The 27,767-nt window shown below is 32.7% G+C and overlaps 1 protein-coding gene across 3 annotated transcripts in view; it reads left to right on the forward strand.

The window, feature by feature from the left end:
- Positions 1-27,767, forward strand: part of MDGA2 (MAM domain containing glycosylphosphatidylinositol anchor 2) — a 773,979-nt gene that overhangs the window by 541,488 nt on the left and 204,724 nt on the right. For all 3 annotated transcript variants that reach the window (XM_036239414.1, XM_016151454.2, XM_036239415.1), the window contains one exon: positions 9,291-9,620. In XM_036239414.1, coding sequence (XP_036095307.1) covers positions 9,291-9,620 — 330 coding nt within the window. The remainder of the gene's footprint in view (positions 1-9,290; positions 9,621-27,767) is intronic.

Here is a 27,767-nt window from a genome sequence, read left to right on the forward strand (position 1 = left end):
CTCATCTGGCTGCATCCCAAAGGAGCTTAGGTGACGCTTGGCCATAGCAGACTCAACTTTGTCACTTTCACTAGTCCAATGCCATCCTAGACTGTATACTGTACACTATGGAGCCACAGGTGAACTCACTTGAACTTTGTAACCTTTAGGGGACCTTAACAGAGTCACAAATTTGTACCTGACCGAGTCAAACCGATCTGACTACCCATTCACTCACTCATTCACACACCAGGTTAAAATATTGCCTCCCCACTTTTGGAAGGCCCTGATCTATGTCTTCCTGCCCTGGGAAGACCCTAATGTCTTCCCCACTTTGGAAGGTCCTGATGTCTTCTAACTGAAGACTAGGAGGTGATCAAGCTCCTCTTCCATCTGGAGACAGGACCTGACTAGGGGGGCTAAGGCCCTAGGCCTTATCTTACCCTGAGGCTGTTCCTGTTGAGTTGGTCTGTTCCTCCTATGAGTCCAGTTGGGGGCTCGGCCGTCCTGGGAGTCAGTGCGCCAGTCTGAAAGAGAACCCAAAATACTCATCAGATGGTGCGCCTCCTCATTTGTTTTGGAGGCCCTCCGCCCTGGCCTGATCAAGCCAACAGTCCTGTGGCTCAAAGGGCCAGCGTGGTTGGAATTTCACTGGGGCCTTCAGGAAAGTTGCAGAAATGTTACAAAACAAGACCAGTGAGGAACCAAGCACCACTTGGAGAGTTAAAGAACTCAGGTTTAATATGCCAGTGGTCCCAGAAGAGCTAGTGCTCTGAAGATCTGGGTCCAGAGCTCAAGGGTAACCTTACTTTTATAGAGTTTAACAAGCAAAGCCAATACATCTGTTCTTAACAAGCAAAGGCAATACATCTGTTATCTAGACAGAACAAGCAAAGGGGAGGGTGAGTCTTCAGTTGATCTCATCATTACCCCTCCTTTAGCCCTTTGCGGCAAGCATGTCTACAGTTTACAATGTTAACCATTTGAGTGTAAAATTCCTCTTCAGAACTACTCTGTGTTGTATACTTTGTGGAACATTTAACAAACAATGAGTGTGTTTTACTGTTTTAAGTCTATAACTAGCTATAAGCAAGACACAATCTCACAGCCTCCTCTTTGCCTTTATCTGCATCGAGCTTATATTCCTGGAAGCCATAAGCTTAGATTTCTCCAAAGTCAATGGTCTCTTGTTTAGGGATAAACTGAAGAAGTAATCAAATTTTAAATAACGTCAGTTTTCTTCAGTATCATAGATATTCACAGGCAAAATTCCACTTTTATCTCTAGGGTAAGGTCAGCAGCAAGCCCTACCCAGATATTTACAGTGACCTTGTTCTTAACACAGGGCTTTTGTTCTGTTCACAGAGCACCTTTGTAAATCTCATGTAGAGAGACTTAAGTGAATACAATTTAGAATGTCCTCAAGAGTAACCTGTCTAAAGTGAATGTGGGCCACGTTTGTATCTCATCTCATAATATTAAAAAATGGGGGCTTTGGGTTATTTTGCAATGTTTTCTAAACTGATTATCCAGAACAGAGGCTCAGTGTGGTGCCAATTCTTTATATGCATTGCAAGACTAAACAAGTAACTTTTGAGGTTCATCCATCACAATTTATGATGCGTTAAGCTAAATCTTATGTTCTCTGAGGCTGGTGTTAGGGGATTTTCAATATTCAGACAAAGAAATTGCATTTGGGGAAAGGGATTTCTCTTTTTCCATGGAATTTCTTCAGTTCTATAGAATCTTGTTATGTGCTATGGACCCCTGTTATACTCTGGTCCTAATCGCAGATTGATTTTAAGCATTTGAAATCTTAACTGGTAGCAGGAAATGACTTTAAATTAACATTGCATGAACTACTATAAATTGTTCACTGAAAGAGAGTGTTTAATTATAAACGAAGGAACCTGCTTCCCAGTTGATTAACTATATTAAACACTTTATATTTTCAAAGCTCTACACTACTGCTAATAAGCTATTTCTTACAATGGGTCTCAGAGGGCACCTAATACTATCACCTCCTATTTTTATAATTAATGCATTTGACCCATAAAAATTATATTGCCCATATTGGACCACATAGAAATGAAAAACTGGAATTGGGTTTCAAGTTCTTAATGTACCTGTGCCTAGTTTACAGAGAATGCTCTTAGTTTTCTGAGAAGCCAAAGTTAGAAAATCAAAAAAAGTTAACGGTTCTCTTTTATTACAAATGGCCATGCACACGCACACGCACACGCACGCACACATACACACTTTTTTTTCCCTCTTAGAACATTTCTGTTCTGTACGCAAAACCAGATATTTTATTGTTGCGTAATATAAAACATAAAACTGAAAGAGAATGTTCTTCAATCAAATGGTCCATGTTGCTTATTCTGAGATTCCTTAGCTTTAGCTCACTTGCAAGACTCATTTGATTTTCTTTTTAGAATTTGCCATTTGGAAGACTAATACGATTGACTGTGGCCAAACTGTGAAATTGTCTAATATTGAGATCACATAATATATACATATATATATTTAATTTTTAACATTTTATTTTTTTACTTTTTTCCTCCCCCCCCTTCCCCCTAGTAACCACTAGTCCATTGTCCATGTCCATGAGTCTCTGTTTGTTTGTCCTGTTCATCTGTTGCTTTTAGGTTTATATCCCACATATAAGTGACATAATGTGATTTTCAACCTTTTCTGGCTTATTTTGCATAGTATGATTATTTCAAGGTCCATCCATGTTGACACAAATGGCAATATTCCATCTCTTCTTATGGCTGAGTAAAAGTCCATTGTATATATGTATCACAGCTTCTTTATCCAATCATCTGTTGTAGGACACTTCGGTTGCTTTCGTGTCTTTGCTACTGTGAATAATGCTGCAATGAACATCAGTGTGCAAATATCTTTTCACATATGGGTTTTCAAGTTTTGGGGGTAAATACCCAGTAGAGGATTTGCTGGATCATATGGTAGATCAATTCTTAGTTTTTTGAGGAACTTCCATACTGTTTTCCATAGTGGCTGTACCAATTTGCAGTTCCACCAGCAGTATATGAGGGTTCCTATTTCTCCGCATCCTTTCCAACATGTGTTATTACTTGTCCTGTTAATTATAACTATTCTAACAGGTGTGAGATGGTATTTCATTGTGGTTTTGATTTGCATTTCTCTAATAGCTAGAGATGTTGAGCATCTTTTCATGTATTTGTTGGGCATTTGTATGTCCTCTATGAAGAAGTGTCTGTTCAGGTTGTCTGCCCATTTTTTGATGAGATCATTTATTTTTTTGTTGTTATTGAGTCATATGAATTCTTTGTGTATTTTGGATATTAAGCTCTTATTGAAAGTGTTGCTTGCAAATATATTTTCCCATTTGGATGGTTGTCTCTTTACCTTGTTGACAATTTCTTTGGCTGAGCAGAAGCTTTGTAGGTTGATGTGGTCCCATTCATTTATTTTTGCTTTTACTTCCCTTCTTTTGAGGTCAAATTCATAAAATCCTCTTTAAGTCCAAGGTCCTTGAGTTCAGTTCCTATGTTTTCGTCTATGCATTTTATTTTTTCACATCTTATATTCAGTTCCCTAATCCATTATGAGTTAATTTTAGTGTGTAGTGATAGACAATAGTCTAGTTTCATTCTTTTTCGGGTGGCTTTCCGGTTTTCCCAGCACCATTTATTAAAGAGGTTTTCTTTTCTCCACTGTATTTTTTGGATTTTTAGTTAAAAATTATTTGACAACATAAATATGGGTTTCCTTCTGGACTCTCAATTTTGTTCCACTGGTCTGTGTGTCTGATTTGCTGCCAATATCATGCCGATTTGATTACTGTCACTTTGTAGTATAATTAAAAGTCTGACAGAGTGATGCCTCCAGCCTTGTTCTTTTTTCTCAGGATAGCTTTGGCAATTTGAGAGCTTTTGTCCTTCCATACAAATCTCATGATTTTTGTTCCATTTCTTTAAAAAATGCCGATGGGATTTTGATGGAGACTGCATTAAATCTGTATCATGCTTTAGGTAATATGGTCATTTTAACTATGTTGATTCTTCCAGTCCAAGAACATGGAATATCTTTCCATTTCTTTGTATCTTCTTCAATTTCTTTTAATAGGGTCTTATAGTTTTCATTATATAGGACCTTCACATGTTTTGTTAGATTTATTCCTGAGTGTTTTATTCTTTGTGTTACAATTGCAAAAAATTGTTTTTTCAACTTCTTTTTCTGATGCTTCATTATTAGAGTATAGGAATGAATAGATTTTGAACATTGATTTTATATTCAGGAACTTTATTGTAGTTGCTTATTATTTCTAGTAGTGTTCTTGTGGAGTCTTTAGGGTTTTCTATATAGAGAATCATGTCAATTGCAAATAGTGACAGTTTGACTTCTTTGTTTCCTATTTGGATGTCTTTTATATCTTTCTCTTGCCTGATTGCACTCACTAGGACTGCCAATGTTATACTGAATAACAGTGCTGATAGTGGACAGCCTTGCCTTGTTCCTGATCTTAAAGGAAAGGTTTTTAGGTTTTCACCATTAAATATAATATTGGCTGAGGGCTTGTCATAGATGGCCTTTATTATGTTAAGGTACTTTCCTTCTATACTGATTTTGTTAAGTCTTTTGATTATAAGTGGATGCAGTATCTTGTTGAAGGCTTTTTCTGCATCTATTGATATGATCATATCATTCTTATTTTTTAATTTGTTTATGTGGTGTGTCACATTAATTGATTTGTATATGTTGAACCATCCCTGTGCCTCTGACATGAAGTACACCTGATCGTTGTGTATAATCTTTTTTATGTTGCTATATCAGTTTGCTCATATCTTATGTAGGATTTTTGCATCTGTGTTCATGAGAGATATCAGTCTGTAGGTTTCTTTTTCTGTATTATCTTTACCAGATTTTGGTATCAGGGTGAAACTGGTCTCATAAAATGAGTTGGGAAGTGTTGCTTCCTCTTCATTTTTTTTGGAACAGTATGAGGAGAATAGGTATTAAATCTTTGAATGTTTGGTAGAATTTACTGGTGAAGCCATCTGGTCCTGGACTTTTATCTTTTGGTAGGTTTTTGATGATTGTTTCAGTTTCGATACTGCTGATCAATCTATTTAGATTTTCCAGTTCTTCTTGATTTAGTCTAGAGAGATCGTATCTTTCTAAGTACTGGTCCATTTCTTCTAAGTCATTAAATTTGGTGTTAAATACTTTTTCATAGTATTCTTGTATTACCCTTTGTATTTCTGCAGTGTTTGTTGTAATTTCCCATCTTTCACCCCTGATTTTGTTTATTTGTGTCCTTTCTCTTTTTTTGTGAGTGAGTCTAGCCAGGGGTTTGCCAATTTTATTAACCCTCTCAAAGAATCAGCTCTTTGTTGCATTTATTTTTTCTGGGTTTTTTGTTTGTTCGTTTGTTTTTAATTTCATTTGTTTCTGCTCTAATTTTGATGATTTTTTTTCCTTCTGCTGATTTTAGGCTTCATTTGTTCTTCCTTTTCTAGTTTTTGAAGATGAAGCATTAGGTTGTTTATTTGGATTTGCTCTCGTTTTTGGAGGTAGTGATATGAACTTTGTAGTGATATGAACTTTCCTCTTATGACCGCTTTTGATATGTTGTACTGTCATTGTCATTTGTTTCTATATATTTCTTGATCTCTCTTTTTATTTCTTCTCTGATCCAGTTATTCTTTAGTAGTATGTTGTTTAATCTCTATGTATTTGTGGTTCTTTCCACTTTTTTTTTTTGCAGGTGAGCTCTGGTTTCAAAACATTATGATCAGAGAATATGGTTGATATAATTTCAATCCTCTTATATTTGTTGAGGCTATCTCTGTGTCCTAGTATGTGGTTGATCCTTGAGAATGTCCATGTGCACTACAGGAGAATGTAAAAGCAGTTGTTTTGGAATGAAAGTTTCTGTAAATGTCAATTATGCCCAGATGGTCTAATGTATCATTTAAGGATATTATTTCCTTATTGATTTTTTGTTTGGATGATCTGTCCATATTTGACAGTGGGGTATTTAGGTTCCCTACTACAATAGTATTTTGATCTGTTTCTCCCTTTAGTTCTGTTAGTAATTGCTTTACATATTTTGGGCTTCCTGATTGGGAGCATGGATATTAATAAGTGTTATGTCTTCTTGGTGCATGATTCCCTTTATCATTATGAAGGGTCCCTCAGTATCTTTCTTTACTTTTTTTTATTTTGAAGTCTATTTTGTCTGAAATTAGTACCACTACTCGTGCTTTTCTCTGAATGACATTTGCTTGAAAGAGCATTTTTTCCCATTTCACTTTGATTGTAAATTTGTCTTTGGAGCTTAGATGTGTCTCCTGGAGGCAGCATATGGTTGGGTTTTGTTTTTTTAATCCAGTCTGCAACTCTGTGCCTTTTTATTGGTGAGTTCATTCCATTTACCTTTAGGGTGATTATTGAAATATGAGGTCTTCTTATAGCCATTTCATCTTTTGATTTCTGGTAGCTTGGTGTTTCCATTGCTTCCTTGTCCTTGTGTTTCTGTTTTCTTTATTGTGATTGGCTTCTGTGAGTTTTCCCTCTGGTTCTTCTTGTTTTATGTTATATACTTCCGTTCTGAATCTTTGGCATGTAGTTACCATTACATATATGTAAAGGATAGTGAGATATATATATATAAATTTATTTATTTATATATTTATTTTTATATATATATTTATTTATATATGTGTGTGTGTGTATATATATATATATATATATATATATATATATATATATACACACATACAGACATCTCTTTTCTTCTGCAGGTGGCTTATCTCCATTCCCTTTTGCGAATTTAGATCTTTGAATCTTCCCCTTTTCAGTCATTGTTGTCTCAGTTTGTCCCTTTGTATGCTGAACGTTCATTATTGTCTTGCTATAGTCTATCTCTTCTTATTTTAAGCTTATAATGACCTGTTCTTAGTAAGGGTTGCACTCCTCTGCTTTTATCAGCCTACTAGTCACCTTACTTCTAATTATGTATTTTTTTGTGTCATTTTGGTTTAGGTGAGCTTACCCCTTTCGGTATTTCTTGTAGTGCAGGCCTTGTAGTGGAGAAGTCTCTCAATTTTTCTATGTCTGGAAAGTTCTTTATTTCTCCTTTATATCTAAAGGAGAACTTAGCTAGATACATTATTCTTGGCAGGTAGTTTCTTTATTTTAATAGTTTGAATAACTGATTCCACTCCTATCTGGTTTGTAAATTTTGTGCTGAGATGTCTCACGATAATCTGATGGGTTTTCCATTATAGGTTACTATCTTCTTTTCTCTGGATGCCCTGAGAATTCTCTTTATCTTTGTCAATTTTTGATAATTTTAATGCAATGCATGTTGGTGAATGACTTTTTGGGTTGAGATATTGAATGTTCTATTGACTTCTTGAATACCAAGCTCCAGTTCATTCCTTAGATTTGGGAAATTCTCATAAACTATTTGTCTGAAAATGCTTTCTAATCCCTACTCCTTTTCCTCACCTCCGAGAATTTCCATTATTCTTATATTTCCTCTCCTGATGATATCGACTAGTTCTTGTATTTCTTTTTCATTATTTTTCATTCTTCGGTTTTTCTCTTCGTCTTTCTGTTTTATTTCTAGATTTCTGTCTTTAATATCAATGATTCTTTCCTCCATTTGGTCGACTCTATTTCCCAGGTTTGTTATTTCATTTTTCAACTCTTGCAATGTGTTCTTTATCTCCAGATGGTCTATTTGATTCTTTTTTAAGGTTTCAATCTCCTCACTAAAGAATTCATTCTGCTCATCTAGTTGTTTTTTCAGTTCCTGAAAAAGTTGATATGATTCATTTCAGATCTCATTGTGTTTTTTTCAGAAATATCATCCCGAATTCTCCGTCATTTAAGTTATATATTTCTATGTCTATAAACTTATTTTCTGGAGATTTATCTTTCTTTCTGAAATGCTTTGTCAGCTTGGTTGTTCATGGACTATTTCTCTACCTGGGCATTAATAGAAATATGTTCTGCTTTTTTTTTTTTTCCCAGAAAGAGGATTTATTATATAATCTTCCCTAGCCAGTTTCAAAGAAGGTGTTTTTCTTTTGGATTCCAATACGTGGCATCTAAGCATCTTGGATCTCTGCTTTATATAAAGTCTTAATAATGTCTTTTTTTTCTTGTAGATGTTTAGTCATGCTTGTTACCTTCAGTCTCAGTTCCCAAAATGCAATTAGAAGGCCTCCAGTATCTGCAAGTTCTCTAAATTCACATAATTCTTGCCCATGCCATTATATATTTAGGTTTAATAGTAAGTGAATGAATATTTTTTTATTCTGATTATTATATTCCATGGCATATCCTACATATGATTATATAGGGATGTTAAGAGAGAGGTAAGTGAGAAGGATGTTGGAAAAGAAAAATGTGTGTGTGTAAGAGAATCACTGTTATAAAAAGGAGAAAACTCTGTTCCATATTGAGTCTTACTATGTCATTCAAAGTTCAGACATGGAGCCCTTAGGAAATCCACAGAGGCTCCCTCAACAGCCTCTGGCAGTCACCACTACTGAAACAGGCTGTGAGAACAGCACTGGCCTTATCTCCAGAAAACACTGCTGTTAGGATACAAACATAGCATGTTTTCTAAGCCATTTGCAAAGAGGTCCTTTTGGTCATATGCATGAGAGAGTGCAGCAAATTTTAACTAGAAACATCTATGTATGGTTGAATAGAGCAGTTGTAGCAAATGTTTTGAAGAAGAAAACATTTTTTTGTTGTTGTTTCAGGTTATTTCAATATATGAAAATGTCTTATAAAGTGAACCAATTCAATTTTACCAAACTAGTCTGGGGCAGTGTATAGATGCAACTTTAGGGGGAAAAAAATCTTTAATATGATATTTGTGCAATATTTCAGTTGTTTGAGAAGTTGTGCCATAATTAAGGAATGATACAAATAAGGAGTTGTGCTTAATAATATTACTTTTAACTCTGAATCTTAACGACTTTATATAAACGGGTTATCTCATTTGTTCAATAACAACAAGGTTCAAGTATCATATACATACCTAAAGCATTTTTTTAATATCACTGGAAAATAATATCTAATTGATAAAAATCAGAATCTCTAATTGACTTAGGTCTTTATATTATTTCCAGATTACCTACATGAGGTTTTTGATATGTATTAAATAACCAAAAAACATAGATACATTTTATTTTATTTTGTTTAACTTATTTCACTCCAGAGAGATAGTTGCCTAGAGTGAATAAATTCCTAACATTATGAAAGTAACACTAACTACTTATGGAATTTTTATGTTTTAGCATTAAAAAAAGGACGATTTTGGATCACACCAGATCCTTATCACAAAGATGACAACATCCAGATTGGGCGTGAGGTGAAAATATCTTGCCAAGTAGAAGCTGTTCCTTCTGAGGAGTTAACATTTAGTTGGTTTAAAAATGGTCGTCCATTACGAAGTTCTGAGCGGATGGTTATTACACAGACTGATCCAGATGTCTCCCCGGGAACCACAAACTTGGACATCATTGATTTAAAATTCACGGATTTTGGGACATACACATGTGTAGCATCTCTGAAGGGAGGAGGAATATCTGATATCAGTATTGATGTTAATATATCCAGCAGCACAGGTAAGAAGCATATTTATGATGCAAAAGATGTTCACAGTGAGAATCATTCCTTAAATGGTTACCAGACGAAATAATCTTCAGTCGACCAAGAACATTTTTGTTTTTAAAAAGTCTTCTAAAACCAAATACTAACCTTCTGAATGACAAATAAATATCATGTTATGAGTCATTGCTACTTCAATTTAGATTTAAACAAAACTTTACAGAAATAATGCAAATAAAATTAAATAATATTGACTATGATAGATTTTGGCTTCCTGGTAAATAGTGCCAGTTTGTTTATTTGTTTGTTTTATTAACTAGAAAACTTCTTCACAGCCTGAAATTATATTAGTTAAAAAGTTAAACAACAAATGTCTAAAGAGTTAAGACAATCTTCATAGATATTAAACAGGAGAAACTATTTAATTCTTAGATGAAAATATTAAAAGAGTATATAAGAATATTCAAATATAAGTTATATAAAAAATGTGTTTTCTACCAACAAAAACTAACGATAAATATGTTAAAGTTGTAATCAGATGTGACTTTTTGAAGAATCTTATAATAGAATCTCTTCATGATGAGAATGGTTAAATATAAGAATATACTAGAGTGAAATTCTTTTGGGAGGTTTAAAAAATGAAAATATGTTATTAATTTCTCTCAATTAAATGTACATCTATAGATGAGGAAAATTATAGAACTTTTATATGGAAGGACACATTAGCTTAACTCTTAGGATATCTTAAAGCCTAAGTGATTAGGCTTAAAGTGATTCTATGAACTGCTATCAGTCTGCAACTGGAGAATTCCAAAGGAGCCTTATTTGTTTTGCCAGTTTATTACTAGATTGAGTTTTAAGATTTTTATATAATCCTATTTATATATTTATATAATATGTGTTGAAAACAGAGCACAAATGTAGTTAGCAGATATACTCTGTTTTGAGGAAATTTACATTGATGACTTTTCCTTTCCAGTTAGGCAGTATTTTGACTCTTGTATGTTAACAGATTAACCTGTAATTTTGTGTCTTCTCATGATTCCAAACTGCAGTGCACACTGGATTAATTTTATTCCTTAAGGAATATAGATTCATACTTCAGGCTAACCAAATGTGCTTACTTTTCACCATTCTGCATTATTTCTAAGGGATATTCAGTTTTTATTAGTTACAATTCATGTAAAACATAGTCAAGGTGATGAAAGATATATTTTTTGGACAGACGTCTTTTTCAAGATAAACAACAACCATTTTTTTTAAAAAATCCAACCTATATTTCAAAATTGGTGCTAGCACTAGGAGATGGACTCATTTTAGGATATCTAATAAAACGCTGTTGATATGCTCAGTCTGTCATCACTCATTCATGTATTCATTCAATCAACAGATATTCATTCATTGCCTACATCAATGTGCTAGGTGACATCTCACATATGATATTTCTCATAAGAGTAGGAGGAATTTTGTAAGATCCAGGATCATTCATCTTTATTTATGAAGCACAATTTTCCAGAATTGATCTACACTTAATTGTAAGAGTTTTTTTTTTTTTCATGGCTTTTCTGGTTTTATTAGCTTGTTTCTTTTTTAGAACCAGTAACACAAAACCAGATCCAAAAAATTAATGCTCCTATCTAAACAGACTTGTCTAATGGGAGCACAGTTCATATACAGTTAAACTTAGACACAAGAGGAAACACAGCTGAAGAGAAGAAAGGAGCATTATATAGTTAATCACAAAATAAGCCCTAACATTCACTTCAAAATGAAATGAAGACTACACTTACATTGCTTATTTGAAACTATCTATTATAAATGACAAAGCAGAGAAGATAACTAGCATTGATTAATGAAATTTCCATAATCCTAAAATAAAAATGCCAAAAGATCATCAAAATGCAGAAAATACTCAAAAAATGCCTTAGTAATAAAAGTTTACTTATAGTAATTAAAATTTCTTCACTGTTATTATTTTGTCTGGTTACCAAAACAATACTAGAGATAAAGTAGATAGATATATGAATCTAAGACCTCCTCCTAAACAATCCCCTTTGCTGTTCCACTCAGCACAGACACACTTGATTATTGTCTGTCTCCTTTCCAGAGTTAACACTCCATAAGACAAAGTCTGGGACTTTGTATTGTTCATTGTTGTAATCTCAGCATCTGGAACAATACATGGCGCTTAGTGGGTACTCAATAAATATTTATTAAATAAAGAAATGAACTCATTTGTGCACATGGCTTTTCTTTTAGGGTTTTTTCCCCTTCTATTACATCTGCAAGATAGGCATTTGAGGCCTTTCTTCCTGCACTTGTAATTTTCTGCTGACTTTAAGAAGTTATTTAATAGGCCAGGCCAATTTATGCTATGATTTAACATGTTGTCAATCTCAGGAGCAAGATTGGCTCCATAATTTTTGACATACAGTGAAAATTAAAAAGTGAGCTTCTTATTCAGAACTTAGTAAGAATTTCACAATGGCAACATGAGAACATTAAACCAAGAACAGGACCCTTAGAGTGGCTGCACAGACAGCATGCCCCCCCAGGCTGGCCTGCATAAGGGATTGTCTTTTGATAGAGATGCCCGGAGAAGATAATGTTTAACTTAAAAGATGAGTTCACTGAAGGTGATTATATATTCTATCTTCATGCTGAAACTAACTGATGTTCCATTTTGTTTACGGTAGGGTATAATACTAGAGTACAGTATAAAGTTTTGTAGATTTGAAGTTGCCTGATTCAATTGATAGCACTAGAAATAAGTTTTATCCCCACATAATAGAAAACTACACTTAAAATGGTGCTTTAATATGAAATATAGAGATATTGCTGGACATAGAGTTTGAATAGTGAGAATGAACAAGCGTATAGCATGGAGAAAAATCTTGAAATATATTAATTCTATGAACCATATAGGATTCAGAGGAAATTCCCCCAGAGTGAGTGAGTGAAGTCAAAGAGAGGACACTACATTAAGACATTAGTAAATATGTGGGGACCTCTTAAATTCGGGGTTTTGCTGGTTATATTAATACAATTTTAGGGAGTTTAGAATTAACCAAATAGTTAGTTTTCTTATGTGTTAAACATTTTCTTTATGTTAAATGTAAACTATTTTAGGGTGCATTTTAAACATTAAATTTTTTTTTCTTAACCTATTGTTTTTCATACAAAATCTTATATTGATTCCTAGTTGTTACTGTGTTTTAAGAGACATATGTGAAATTTATTAAGGTGAGGATGAGGTACCAAAAGGCACTTCTGCCTGATATAATTTGAAAACCAATTTTTAAAAAATGACAGTCATGGTTCTAGATATTTTTTGAGGACTTTCAAATTGAAATATAAAATATATCAGGAAGGTAAAATCCTAGTATACATAATTATTAGCATTTAAAAAACAGTGATTTGATTTTAGAAAAATCTTTGAGGAGAGAAGCTTTATGTATTTTGGAGTTTGCTTCATGCATTGATTGAATAATAAAAACTATGATATAGGTGATGATAGATTATGTCTTATTTTCACATTAATTAAACATTATTAACTTATTCCTTCTGATTCTTTAAACTTTAAATTGTTTTATGTGAACATTTGCTGTCATGTCAATTTAAAATTTATGTTTCTTGTAGATTCTTTTACAGTGCTATTGATGTGTATCTGGCTCTATGTTTGGTAACAGACAAATGGGCCTTGCTTTTAAGAAACTTGTGACATAAGTTGTCAAATTATTTAGTCATCAGATGACTTAGAAATTAGGCACAATAAACAGTGGGAAGGAAGCTATGCTTAAATGTGATCAGTCTTCTGTAGGAATTGTGAATGTTTGTGTCAATATGGGTGCAAGAAAGTTTTACAGAAAAATGACATTTGCATTAAATCTTGATGAAAGTAGCACTGTGGTAGTGACAATAGAGAGAGGGTACATTTAGTAAAATATTCCAGAGAATGAAGAAATTCCCAGCAATATTATGCAATTCTTTCATTTCTTGCTTTTACTATAGGATTTATAATAGTTGATATTAATACAAGCAAGTTATATTGGTTTTTCAACTTTATTATTATCATTACTTAAACTATATTTTATCTGACTAGACTGAAGATAACTTAAAAAACACATTGTAGTAAATTTATCAATTAAAAATGAAATATACTGGAATTTTAGTTGTTACAATTAAATTTTATAAAATGAAAATTCTTCACATACTTGTTAAAAAATGCATGTAAATTTTAGCCTAAAATTCTGGCAGCAGTTAAATCAACTTTTAAAATATTGTAACTTGGTTGTTATTCATTCACATAAATATAAAATTAATTTTTTTAATTTTCAGAGGGCTTGCTGAAAAATATTTTATTGCTTCCTCCGGTGCTGTTTCATGGTAAAGTTCCTAGGTGCTTGTTAGCTTTCATGTATTCTTTTGTATGACCTGACAAATTTGTGGGTTTACAGTAAAATCAGAAGCATCTGCATCACGTCTAGAAAATGTAAACAGTGAGACTGGTGATCTGTGGAATTCCTATGGTGAGTCATCTGGTGAGCAAATATAGCAGAGACTCAATACTGATTTGATGATATTTTTCTCCCTTGTTAGAGAACACAAGCATTTTATACAGTAGAAAATGGAACAAGATTTAGAGGATTAAACCAGAGGTATCAACAGCAACATAGGTACACAGAGGTAAACAATGGAGAAAATTAGTTTGAAATTTTGGCTTTCCTGCTGACTATCTGACTGGTTACTATAATTACGACAGTTTACAAATGTCTTCATGAGTATTTGCATCTGTGAAACAAAATTTCTTGGTAACATAGGGCTATGACACTCAAGTAATAAGAATAGTTAATAAACACGGGACAAAAGAAAAATGATTATGTTCACTTCATTGGATTAATTTCTTTACCATTTCTATTTAAAGAAGAATAGAAACTCATGAAATTCTGCTGCTTACAACTGAAATCTCTAGAATAACTGTAGGGAATAACTGATTGTTTTATATAAGAGGAAGTCATAAATAAGACTAACACTTGTAAGACCTGACGATGCTTTGATCAGAGGAAGCTTCTATATAGTAAAAAGTTATATAATTGGTTCTTGAGTTTCTGGACACAGGAAAATTTTTCTTCCTTGATTCCAAAATTGTGACGTTCAATTCAAGACCTCCAGATTAATGATAGAGACCAGAGGTCAGCCATCATTTTCTTTAAAGAGCCAGATAGCAAATAATTTTGACTTTGCAGACCTTGTGGTTTCTGTCTCAACTATTCTACTCTGCTGCTCTAGTAGGAAAGCTGACACAGACAATAAAACAAATAGGCATGGCTATGTCCAATAAAATTTTAATTATAAAAACAGATGGTGAGCCATATTTTTCCCACAGGCCAAATTGTGCTGATCTCTAACCCAGACTTTTGAAACCCTATTAAGAAATAAAGTAAAAATTCTGAACTCTATGGACTGTTTAGCAAGTAAAGGTAAACTTGCATGTAACCAACTGTTTTCTATGCAAACATTAGTATATTTTCTATAGATAGTGGCAAAAATTTAAGTTTTTATTTGTTTCTTGTTATTGAGTCCTTGGTTAAACTGATCATTTTCTGTGAGGTTGATCCAAACTCTAGAATTACGCTGCAAGGAATCTTGAGATTACTTTGCAATTTCTGGTCTCATTCCTAACATAGAAGATTTTCTGCTCTTATCAATTCTGTCTGTGACCTCATTCATCTATCTTTTATCTCTATTTATGTATCTATATATCTATATCCATCTCTCTCTATATCTTTTATCTCTGTGTATATATATTCTCTATATATTAATTAACTGAGGAGACAATGAAAAAACTTAACTTTAAAAAAATGAGCTATCCTCTGAATTTTAGAGTCTCCAGATTACAGGGTTATTTTCTTCTTTTCTGAATAGCTAATTGGCTACTTTTCATACTGTCTCAAGCAGGACTAGCTCAAAGAAACTGAATTTAATGTAGGTGCTGAAATTTCTTTTTTCTCAGTTGATTTTTGTGTTTACCGGAATGAGTATTATATCTGTCCTTGATAAGGGCCAGGAAGAAGCATAGTGTATTTGGCAGCATGTCAATAGGGAGACTGTCACCCTAAAAAAAAAAAAAAAAAAAGTGAATTATCTCTTCTACAGCCTTTACCACTTTCTTTTCATAGGCTTTCCTCTTTACCTATAACTTTGGAACTTGAACAAAATATGACTAGCAGATATCTTTGCTGTCGTACTTAGAGCCTTAACCTGCTATTGTGCTTAGTAAATTTCCCAGAGAGATACTGAACTGTGAAATACTGTTTTTTATTGACCATCGACACAGAATATTCCTTAGGGAATATTGGGCTATGCATGCTTATAGAGAGACCTAATTCCTTTCATTTGTGTTTCCAGTATAGGATGGCATAGTAGACATGGTTGTATAAATTCATAGCTAGGTATATAAAATTTTACCAAAAATATTTTATGCTTAACATTGCCTATTTGAAATTAGGTTTTAATCCTCAATTATTCTTTTTACTTAAAAATTATTTAATAATTTGACATTATTTCTCCTGCTCGCTTGTGTTAGTCTTGCATTATTCACTGGCTGATGAAGATTTTCTACAAAGACGTGTAAATGCAATAATCTGGAAATGTTTGGAGTGTCTAAGGAACTTGTCTGGAATCTATGTTTGAATAATATGATTTTTATTCAGATTGTATGTTAAAAATAGAACAAAAATAGCTGAAATAGAAAAGTTTTCTAAAGATATTTATACTCACACTTAAGTTTGAAAAAATGTCAGTTTTCCACATCAAATATTATTGTTTGTATTATTATTATTGTTATCATTTAGCTTCATGTAGCATTGATAAAGGTTATGGTGTTTGGAACTTATGTTAGGTTTCTGTTGTCTTTGACATCAAACATTTAAATAGTCAGAAATTCATGCTTGAATGTTTTTAGGGTAAAGATAATTACAGAAGGCTTAACAAGTGCCGTATTAGAATGTGCTAAATGACCGAAGAGAGAAATTGCTAAATCATACAAAATAAAGGCATGAAGGATCAACGGGGAGCAGTTTACAAAGACTTCCTAAAATTTCTGAAGTTTTCTTAATGAAGATAGGAAATCCATCACAAGAAATAAACACAGTATTTACAGCTCACATCACTTTTTTTTCCTTTTATTTGTTGTATATTTCACAAGCTCTCAGCCTTAAAGAAACTGTCCTTAGTGGAGGAAGACTGAGGCTTGGAATTTTAAATTCAAGAGGCAAGGTTAACTGACAATGCAAGTAAGAATAATGCCAATAATATTTCTATATATCAAAGAGAAATTAGTATAGCTGTTATCCGCAATCCTGGGATGAATTCATGAAATAGTGTACACATTCAATTAAAAAAATATTTGTTCAACAATTACTATAGGAAAGGGGATATAGGAAGAAATGAAAAAAATGTATGGGTTCTAATTCATAATGGATTTTATATCCTCATTGAAATATACTTGATAAACTTTAATAACAGATAAGGTCTAGTATTTGCTTTAGAAACTGTCAGTGATACAGAAGCATACAGGATGAAAGTATTGAATCTGGTCAGCAAAAGTTCCAATGGACAGGTAGCCTCCAAGCTGGATTATAACTATATGACACTAGATCTTAAAAAAAAAAAAAAAAAAATGAATGTAGTTACATCTCACTAACATAAAAAATAATGACCAAAGAATGTTATCAAGGGAGCAGTATGATCAGATTGGTGTTTTGGGGAGCTATTCATTGGCTAAATCTGCAGAGTTCCAAAAATAGCAAATTAGAGGAAGAAAATTTTTCCTCTGTTTCTGCAACAGTATAGAGTACCTCTGTTTGCATTGCGAGGAGGAGTTCAGTGAGTCATTTAGAGAAAACTTGAGAGACAAGGCAGAAAATTTTTATTAGGAAGTAATAAGGCAGTGGGCATAAGCAACACTTTATGTAAGGTGAGAGGAAAAGATATAACATGTTTAGTTCGTAAAAAAGCATGAGACTCACTCATGAACTTCATCTGAGAAGTTAACCCCTTTGCATCTTAGATTTCTTACCTCTCCACTACGGCTTTGGAACTTTTTAAGAAACAGTTCAAGGAAATAGAATGGAGAAAAAAGGAACTTCAGCAGAAAAGAGCCTGCAGATTGAAGTGTGTGTTTGGGGAGGGAAACTATTTATTCAGTTGAAGAGATTGATAGGAATCAGATGAAGTGCTGTGGCATACTCACAACCTCTCCCATTAAGGGGCAGTTAAGTCAGTGACCAATGCTCTTGAGTGAATTTAAGAGAATGCTTCACTGACATCAGGCAGCTTAATGTGGTATAGAGCCCTGGACTTGGGTCCAGGCCCAAATTTACTACATAATAGCTTTATGACCTTGGGTCTGGCTAGACCACAAAACTTTTCATTTATGGAATAGAGGGATCAGCTGGGTTACTGATTTCCAAGTGCTATTCCAATATTAACTAAAGATTTTTTATTTTTTAATATTCTCAAGGGCCACTAAATGCTGGGGTATGCTAAATAATTAGTTGAGAATTTGACCTACTATACCCCCTTCTAACTTCAATTAGAGCTAAACATATATCTCTTTTATATATAGGACTTCTAGGTAAGATTATAGTTGGACAAAAGATTCTTACTCAAATTCACACACATATATGTGTGCGCACATTATTAAGCCCACATAGTTGAAAACCATTTGCTTAGATTAATTTTTCAATCTCTTTCAAAGTATGCTGTGCTTTTACTCTTCTCATTCCAGAATGTTATACCTTGGTTATTTAGAATATGATAATGTCACATTCTGAATAAGAGATTTTAGGTTGTGGAAATGGTTTGAGAGGACAGATTGATTTGGGATTAGTCGTAGCTAAGGGCTTGTAAGACATCCCTCTGCTTTTGGTGACCAATTAGAAAACCAGGTTTGATGACTGGGAGAAAGGTCAGAAGTAAAACATGGACTTTACAAGCAATCGTATTAATTAGATGTAGATGAGCTTATCCAAGAAGAAAATAGGAAGCAAAGATTTAAAAATATCCAGGGAGATGGTGGGGAAAAGTGGATACCATAAGGAAAATGAAAAAAGAATGATCACTGGATTTTAAGAAAAAAGAACTCTTCAATTTGTGTGGAACAAGGGATATCCAGTGTAAAACTTCCTGTATTTACAGTGCCTTTAGAACCTTCAGTACCTCTTCATCAGCATGAAGAGGCCTGTGTGAAAGATTGTGTTTGTGCCAGGTACTTTAATATTGATGCATAGATTTTGATAAAAGAAGTGATCTCTTATTTTCCTTTAAGTGAAAGAAAGGATCGTCAACTGAAGGTGGGAGGAAGGGAGGGTGAAAAGGAGAGAGAGAATAAAAGGAAAAATGAGAGAGAGAGCAAGATTTACAGAAAGCAACAAAGTAATCTTTTCTCAGTGAGATCATTTAAAGGAATGAGAGGGAATTTTTGAATTTTTTTTAGTTGACTTTGTCAGTACGCTTTAAGTTGTTTTGAGAAATATAAAGTATATCAATATTTTTACCAGTTATTTTTGGGGAAAGCATAAATGCAAAGATGGGCTGCATTGAATTAATTCTCAATTTTCTATAATAGTTCAATAACTATTAATCACGTTTACATATTAGGATTTTCTCACATAAAATTGAATCTATGTAATTATGTTGAATTTACAAATTTTCTCTAATTATCATCTTCAAATATCCAACTCTTTTCTCCCAAATATGAGAGCAAAGTTTCCACCTTACAAGTTATAGTTTAACAGTAGTTAATTAGCTCTTGTCTAGTTGCTGTGTCATGTGTTGAGGATTTCCTTCACTTGGCAATTAAATTCTTTTTGAAATTCCTAGATTGCACTACAATATGGACAGGTCAATGAGAAATAAGAAAGAATACTTGATTTATGCTTTCTATACCCTTCATCTTTTCATAAATGAAAGTAATGAGGATATAGGAACTATTCAAATTTTAAATGACTGAATTTAGATTTCTTTACTCAATTAAGAAATGAATAGCATTCCCACAACTTGCATTTAAATTCATAAGAAATAGTAAAGAATTAAAGAAAGACTTATGCCACATTTATTCATTAACTGATAAAAGATACATGTCTCCATCAAATTTATAGTTAATTGATTAAAAATTAGGGTATATAATGTAAAGCATTATTAATGAAACTTACTCTGGATCTTTTGACTACAGGAGAAGAAGGAGGTGTGGGAAATGCTATTATATTTCTACTTATGTAATTAAACACATCAGATTTTTATGTTCATAGATGACACTACCAATCTACCATTGTCAACTGAGGAACAGAGAAATAAATAGAAGTTCCATGGAGACTAGACCCACAGACTGACAGTTTCAACACCATTTTGCTCTATGTGGTAGTCAAAGCTCTAGAGTCCTAGATTTTCTGACATTAAATAGAACAATTCTTTTATAGATTAATTTGTAATACCTAAGTTTCATCTTATGATTAGTTGAATCACGTGACTACGTTCTCTTTTGATGGAGAGTACAACACTCTCTCTTATTCTAAGAACACTTCAAAGAGTTTTAAGATGTTAGGTCTTGTTTGCCAGTCTCATATTCCACTCACAAAAAATGAGGTAAAGCCTTACCCTATTCTAACCTAGGCACATAACTGGAACAGTATTCATTTTATTAAAGAAGACCACTTTTAATGTTTTGTTATGTTAAAAATCCTCATGTGCAGCTCGACATGATACTTGTCTTGTTCTAGCTTTTTAAGCAGAGTGAACCCAGGGTCTGGGTCTTTAAAATGTTACCTAACCACATCTGGGGTGTATACTCCTGAGTTTCATAATTTAAATAGTAACAGTAACACTAAAATATGTATTAAAACTTATAGCACATAAATACAGATCACATTGTCTATCATGAAGCATTAAAAAAAAAACTTTTATAGCAGTATAACAAAAACGCAGAAGAAAACACATGAATTGCAAGCATGCAGCTTATACATGCTTTTCTAGTTTAAGAAATAGAACATTACTACATGCTGAAGCATTTCAAAGTCTATTACAGACCATATAGCATAGAATTCTTATTTACAGAAAATATCTAAGATTTTTGGATTGTTTATTATATTCTAGTTGTTGGGCTAAATACTTTATAATGAATACTTCTTTGAAATCCTCAGGACACCATTTGAAGTAGGTAGTTTTGTGATTATGCCCATTTTACAGATGAGAAACGAGCTTTAGAAAGCCTAAGTAGCTTTACTAGGCCTCACAATTTCTAAGTAGTGGAGTAAAGTGTTGAACATAAGTCAATTCTGGTTGCAGAACCCAAGTTCTTTATATAAAACCCAGTCTCTCGATGGAATGAATGCAAGTAATGAGATTTCAAGCTCCAGAGATATGCTGTGAGAAATGTAATTTTGATGCATGAATCCATCTCAGAAACCTCAAATCATATTGTGTCTGCCTTCTTACCTCTTTGACTAAGGAATTGGAGCCTGAGAAGCCCTATTGGATGAAAGTCAGCCTAAGAGGCAGCTTAGGATCAGGACTGAAAGCTTTAGAAAAGGGGACATGACAATGATTTGCAGGGGAAGGGAAGAATTGAGGACACCAGACTCTTCTCGAGTATATTACAGGTAAATAAATGAGCATTTCCCAAATTTTACAAATGTTCTTTCAGTAAAAAATGACTAGATTAAGAAGATGTGAAACTAGGAACACATCACCGCACTTAAAAAAAAAAAGGTTTCATGTACAATATGAAATATACTGGTAATTTAAATATGTGAAGTAGAAATGATAAAATGACAAGCAATTCAAGTGTCTGCATCTAAAATGCATTTAGTATGAATTACAATCCACTATAAATGAAACATACGTAGTTCACTTTTACCAAGTCTGTCTAAATAATACTTGTAAACAAAATATATTTAGTTGACATTTAAATGGAAATATTCTTGCTTAGGAATAAAATACAATGTAAAACCATATTAATAAAATACTACTAAACTCTATTCATAGTCACACATTAGCTCAGAATGAGTTATGTATCATTCTGATCAGTGACATTATATGAGTTTTTATGTAGTTTTAAAATTAGGCCCATATTTTTATTGTAGCATTCTATACTTCCACAGACTGACAGAATGGATCATAAAATGTACTCATGCATTGGTAGAATATTTGTTAATACAGTCTTCATGTGTTATAAGAAAACCCTCCTCCTATTTTTTTAATTGACTAGTTATCTACTAACGGATCTGTTAATTAAACCTCATTTGCTCTAAAGAACATGTGCCCCTGATCTGTTGATGGAACATTGTGTTCCCTGGTTATTTCATTTTGCTCTTGACAAAGCATGAAAGAGCCAGCTTCGTTTTATGTCCAAATGTTTATTAAAATGGTGGTAGTGTCTGTTTCCACAGGATAAGGCACATTCAATGATATACAATCAGTGGTGTAATTAGGGAATTTGTAAACCACAGACATTGTCCAGTGTGATCATTTATAAGAGGCCTAACAATGTCACATGGATTTTACAAGGAGACAAATGGCCTTTTTATTATAGAAGTAAATTGATTTTTCTAGCCATTCTGCATTGAAGAGTTTACCACCGTGACCACAGTTGCTCTAGAAAGTAAAATAAATTATGGATTTCTTTAAAGCATTTTTCTTTTTCTATGCTTTCATAAAATGCATTTGATATATAATTTATAGTTTATCCTTTTAATTTAGAATTCTTTTATCCACAGGAAAGCAATTGCATAATTAACATGATCAGACAGCTCCTTTTAACTCACTGGTCTCTGGTTTCCATCGTAATACCCTGACCTTTGTGGAAATGGACAGCACTGACATTTTGTCATCCTCCTAAGGGAGGAATAGATGTATTTAGGAATGTCCAATCCTTACTACTTCATAGAAATAGAATTAGAACTGAGATATCTGTATTATGTGGCATTTTATGATAATATCTAAATACACCAATTCAATTATTATGTCTAATGGCAGAAATTTGCAACCTCTTTCCTGGGATGGCATTGCGGGATGCCTCTGACTATTCAGATTAAAAAGGTTCATTCCTGTCCTTTCCAAAATATTCTTCAAATACTTTCCTCATCTGAAATGCATGCGTATCTCCACGACAAATGACAATGGTAAAGAGATTTATTTATATGTGTAAATATATATTTACATATTATCTATAAAATATTTCTTTGTCCTATGTGTATCCAGGCTCAGTACTCGAAACATCATAGATTTGAACAAAACAAGATCTTTGTCCTCAATATAGAAATATATGCATAATAATAAAATGTAGTTATTAATATTGTACTTATAAAAAGCATCGATTAGAAAACATATAACTAACATATATTGTGTCTACCATATGCAAGACCTTGTGCTCAAGATTTTATGTATATTATACTGTTTAATCCTAAAAAAATATCTAAAGTAGCTATGATTATGCTCATTTTACTTTGAGTAAACCGAGAGATACAAGTTAGATAACTTTCTCAAGGTCGCGCAACCGGTAGGCATTGGAGCTAGTATCTGAATCTTGGCTGCCAGACCTGAACTTTGCTCTTCACAAACCTATTAAACAACTCAAGTACTTTATAGTTATAGGACATTCTAATATGCATTACATTATTTTAGCTTTAAATTCTCCTTTTCATCAGCTTTATTTGCAGACGAGAAAACAGATTATGATAACCAAGATTGCACAGCTAGTAAACGAGTTGGGCCTTGAGCCGTTGTCAAATTTCTAATCTTGTACACTTAGAACCTTTCCAAACTTTCCATGTTTTTTAGAAAAGGCCTCTGATTTAAAAAACAATTATGAACAATTACCAGTTACTAAGAATTCATTCTAATGATCAGTTTCCATAATGCATAGTGTAATATTTGAAGGTAGTGAATGGTCTAATTTTTGTCTCATGTCCTCAGTTTTAATCATTTTTGCCTATTGAAGGGCCTCAAAAAATGTGTGTTAAAATGAATTAATATTAGCTATAGCATGGGACATAAGTTTTTGTATATATAGTCCTGCTTTTGTTACTCTCGTAGCATTTGCTATTAATTAAAGGGATAGTGCATTTATCAACACATATAAATATACTTAGATAAATCATGGCACCATTTTTAAGAGTAAATAGGCAAGGATACAAATATATTATAGAATAAAAGAATTGTAGGAATTTGGGGATGTGTGAACTAACTTTAAGCTTTTGAATTATTTCCTGCCAATGAATTTTAGTTTGTATAATACTGTTTAGGATGCAGTATTCAGCATTTAAAATTAAAATTATTAACCCATTGCTTATACATAAACAACTACAGTTTTCCAAACTTACTCTGCATTGTTAAAAAAAAAAAACATGAAATAGAACATAATTAATAGTAGAGAGTTGAGGAATTGATCCCCTATTTTCCAGAAATGATTATAGATTATGTCTTCATCAAATGACCTAGTAATATTTTAGTAATTAAATAATTTATCAACTTATTGAATGTTTTAATTCTTGTTTTAAAACAAAAACAAAAACAAAAACCCCAAGTGCTTATTTTGCAATCCTTATTTCTTCCAACAATCTCAATATAATCCAGATTTCTAGCTTGCTAAAATTTTAGTATAATTTGATTCACTAGCAAGCAGAACTCTCTGGCTTCTGTTTGTTGTTGTTGTTGTTATTTTTTTTTAATATATAGTTGTTTCAAAAGAAAAAAGTTTCCACTGATGAGACTTTACATACTTAATCAGTGACCACCATTCATTTATGTATATCAATCAGTGCATGAGAAACACATATAATAAGTCAGGGAAGGAAGGTTAAAAACAAAAAGAAGTATGCTTTCATACCTTTTCCCAAATAGGTTAGCAGAAAATTTTCTTGTTGATACAGATTTATTTTAATGATTCTAGAAAACATCTCATCATAAGCTAAAGTTAGAAAACCAAATAAGATGAAGGTCATAACAATTCAAGATACTTGAAAACTAAACTTAACCAAAGGCTACTAAATAACCTTAGCCTAAGTTCCCATTTATCTATTCATGAGGCAGCAAGATAGGACCAGTTTATTTGCAACTGATTTTGTAGCTTGTATAGCAGGGAAAATATGAATGCCACTCAGAGAATGATTTTCTATTTTGTTCTTTCATCTTACACTTTGTGTTCTATTGAATCCCTCAGAGACTATTCTTGTGCCATAGCAACACCTGCTGGGAAAGGGAAGTTGGAGCAGCCACAACTGTTGCCTGCCAAACCTGTTTTCCTGATTGAATGGCACTGCATGTCCTCCATCTTCTAATACTAAATCCTCCAGAGTTACTACACTCCAGGATTCTGCCTCTCCCCATATGTTTCAAATAACTAACAATGCCATTGTATTACGGTTTTCTACAACTCTTTAAAAGAAATAAGTATTGTGTATGTGTATGTATGCATGCATGTACATTTCCCCTTAGCTATTCTAAATGCAAATGCCATAATATTTTAACCTCATGTTTGTTTTAAAAATGTGCTTCCTTTCTGCTCTATTGCTAGATTTGTAAAACATTGTCAACCTCGTTTTATTAGCATCTCCTGATTTATTATAGGTGAATCCATAAAAAAAAAATGTGTCAGTGCTAAAGAAAAAGGACAGTTTTTATTTACATAAGTGTGATGAGATGTATTTATGCTTATTCATATCGTGAACAAAAACATTAGGCTTACCATCTGATGTGAGGACATATTTTAAAATAAATGCCTGTGTCATATATGATTTACCCAAAAGACTGTGAGTGATAGGTCTTAGAATATGGGTCCACATGGGCATCCTATTGTAGAGTCAACTAACCTTACTTTATTGCTAATAGAGGAAAGCCATAGCATGGACAAATTACTCAATACTACCAAATCTTTCCAACATTTTACCTTTCTGTATCATTCTTGTGACCAAATTAAAACCTACTAAAAGTACCACTACACTCTATACCTAAGCCTTGGATAATCAAGAAGTGACTATTCATCAATAGTTTTCTTACTTTGGTTGCTTAGCAACCTTGATTGGTGCTCATCAATCAATAAAGAATTATATTAAGCACCTCTAACATATTTAAATATTTTAAATAGTGTGGGAACTACTGAAGAATTAGATAAAATGTGGTGCTGACCTCAGGATTTTTAGTTATATATGTAAGGGAGTACACATTTTTCATGGCATATGTAGAATAAATTGAATACTCTGTATTTCAGAGACATGGAGATTGAATAAAAGATACAGATATCAGGAAAGACTTAAGAGAACAGAAAACTTAAATAGGGCTTTAGAGAATAAGGAATCATTGGATGGAGATTATGAGCGCAAAGTAATTCCCAGAGAGAAAGAAGGAAGGTGAGGAGCTGGTAATGAGCCAGGTGTATTAAGCAGACCAAAACACCTGCCTAAACCTAATAGAGAGCTTTTCACAGAAACATTATGCCTTAATAAGAGTTGGCAAGTAAGATGGAAAACAAACAATAAGATTTAAAGCTTTCCTAGAAAATGGGAAGCTACTGAAGATATTTAAATGTTAGTGTGACAAGATTTTTAAGAAAGATTTATTTAGAAATGGTAAGATTTTTTTTAAGAGGAAAAAAGACATTCATGAATTTGATTTAAGTAATCTGCTTGTAAGTGGGAAGATAATACAGAAAGAAGTACACCAATGCAATATATTATTTTGTGATATTAACCTATAGCTCAAGGAAGTTCTTCATATTTTAAAATAAAAGCCTTGACAACCTTTACTTCTTTCATGAGAAATGAACTTAGGGTGTTGTCTTTCCTCAAACATTGTTTGTTACCAGTCATAGTTTCTAAAAGGAAACAAATACCAGTAAGTCCATAAATAAGTGAGAAGACTTTAGCTAGTTGGATTTCTTTCGTTATCTCAAATATCTTTCAAGCACGACTTACTAAATACTTTAATTGAACACAGTTATTAATAAAATGGGTTATATATTAGTTCAAAAAATATTTTGGGGATTTGCATTGGAATTATTTTTGAGTTGGAAGTAATTTTCAGATTCGCCTTACATGGCCAATAGTCATCATATAAATACTACCCTGTAGCCACAGAGCATCGCATTCTTAGACAAGTTTCATGTATTAACACAAATATTCCCAATCCGAGTGGTGTATTCAAATCAGCTATTATTTCAAATATTAATGTATGGAGATTTTAAAATATAGATTGCAGTAATAATATTATTCTTATCTACACTGAATATACTTCTTTGAGTGGAAGATAAATGAGTGGAGTTACAACAAGCATGCTGACAATTTCAGTTACCCAACGACTTATCTTACTTATCTCATAGTCCATTATGGCAAGTCATTACTCATGTGCCATTGATAGTTGTTGTAATTGCAAACTGTTTATTTCTTAACTTGCATGTAAAATTATTTTGTGACTTCTCAAAACCTAAAACTCTGAATATATTCATGTGCATGTCTCATGTCTACAAAGCTAATGTGTTGTTTGTTAGCAAGAAAAAATTGAAAACTACTGACTTGGACACTGAGAAAGCACTTGAGAGTGATAGAATATCTTTCCTTTAACACTATGTAATCTGAAATAAGGATGTTGTTAACTTTGTAGTCTCAGTTGGTCACCAGGGATGAAATTCACATAAAATCTATAGTAAAAAATTTTAATTCACCTGTTGTTTTTGAAGTTAAAAAAAAAAGGTTTTGCTCATTCGTATTAGTTATATCTACAAATTCACACTTTACTTGAGTCTTACTTTTTTATAGGTGTTTATATAGATTTGGTCAGCATGAGAACTCTTGAATCTGACCTCCAGGGGTCACTTTCATAAACATGATTTTTTCGAAGTCTGATTTACATATGTTTTAAATACAGGTTATAGATTCTACTCTAGAACATGCATATGTATTACAAACTATTCCAACTCAAAAATTCAAGTATAATTAAATCAGTGCCATACTTTGATATTCTTGAAAATATGAGTCTGGTAGCTCTAGAGACAATTTTACTTATTACATAGTTTATTATGATTTTTATATTAAAATAAATATTTTTGTTTAAATATCTGCTATTAAAGTACACTACAAGTATTTATATATTTTAAAACAAGTTTTAATAGG

Source organism: Rousettus aegyptiacus, unplaced genomic scaffold (genome assembly GCF_014176215.1).
Source record: "Rousettus aegyptiacus isolate mRouAeg1 unplaced genomic scaffold, mRouAeg1.p scaffold_m13_p_3, whole genome shotgun sequence".
Taxonomy (NCBI): Eukaryota; Metazoa; Chordata; class Mammalia; order Chiroptera; family Pteropodidae; genus Rousettus; species Rousettus aegyptiacus.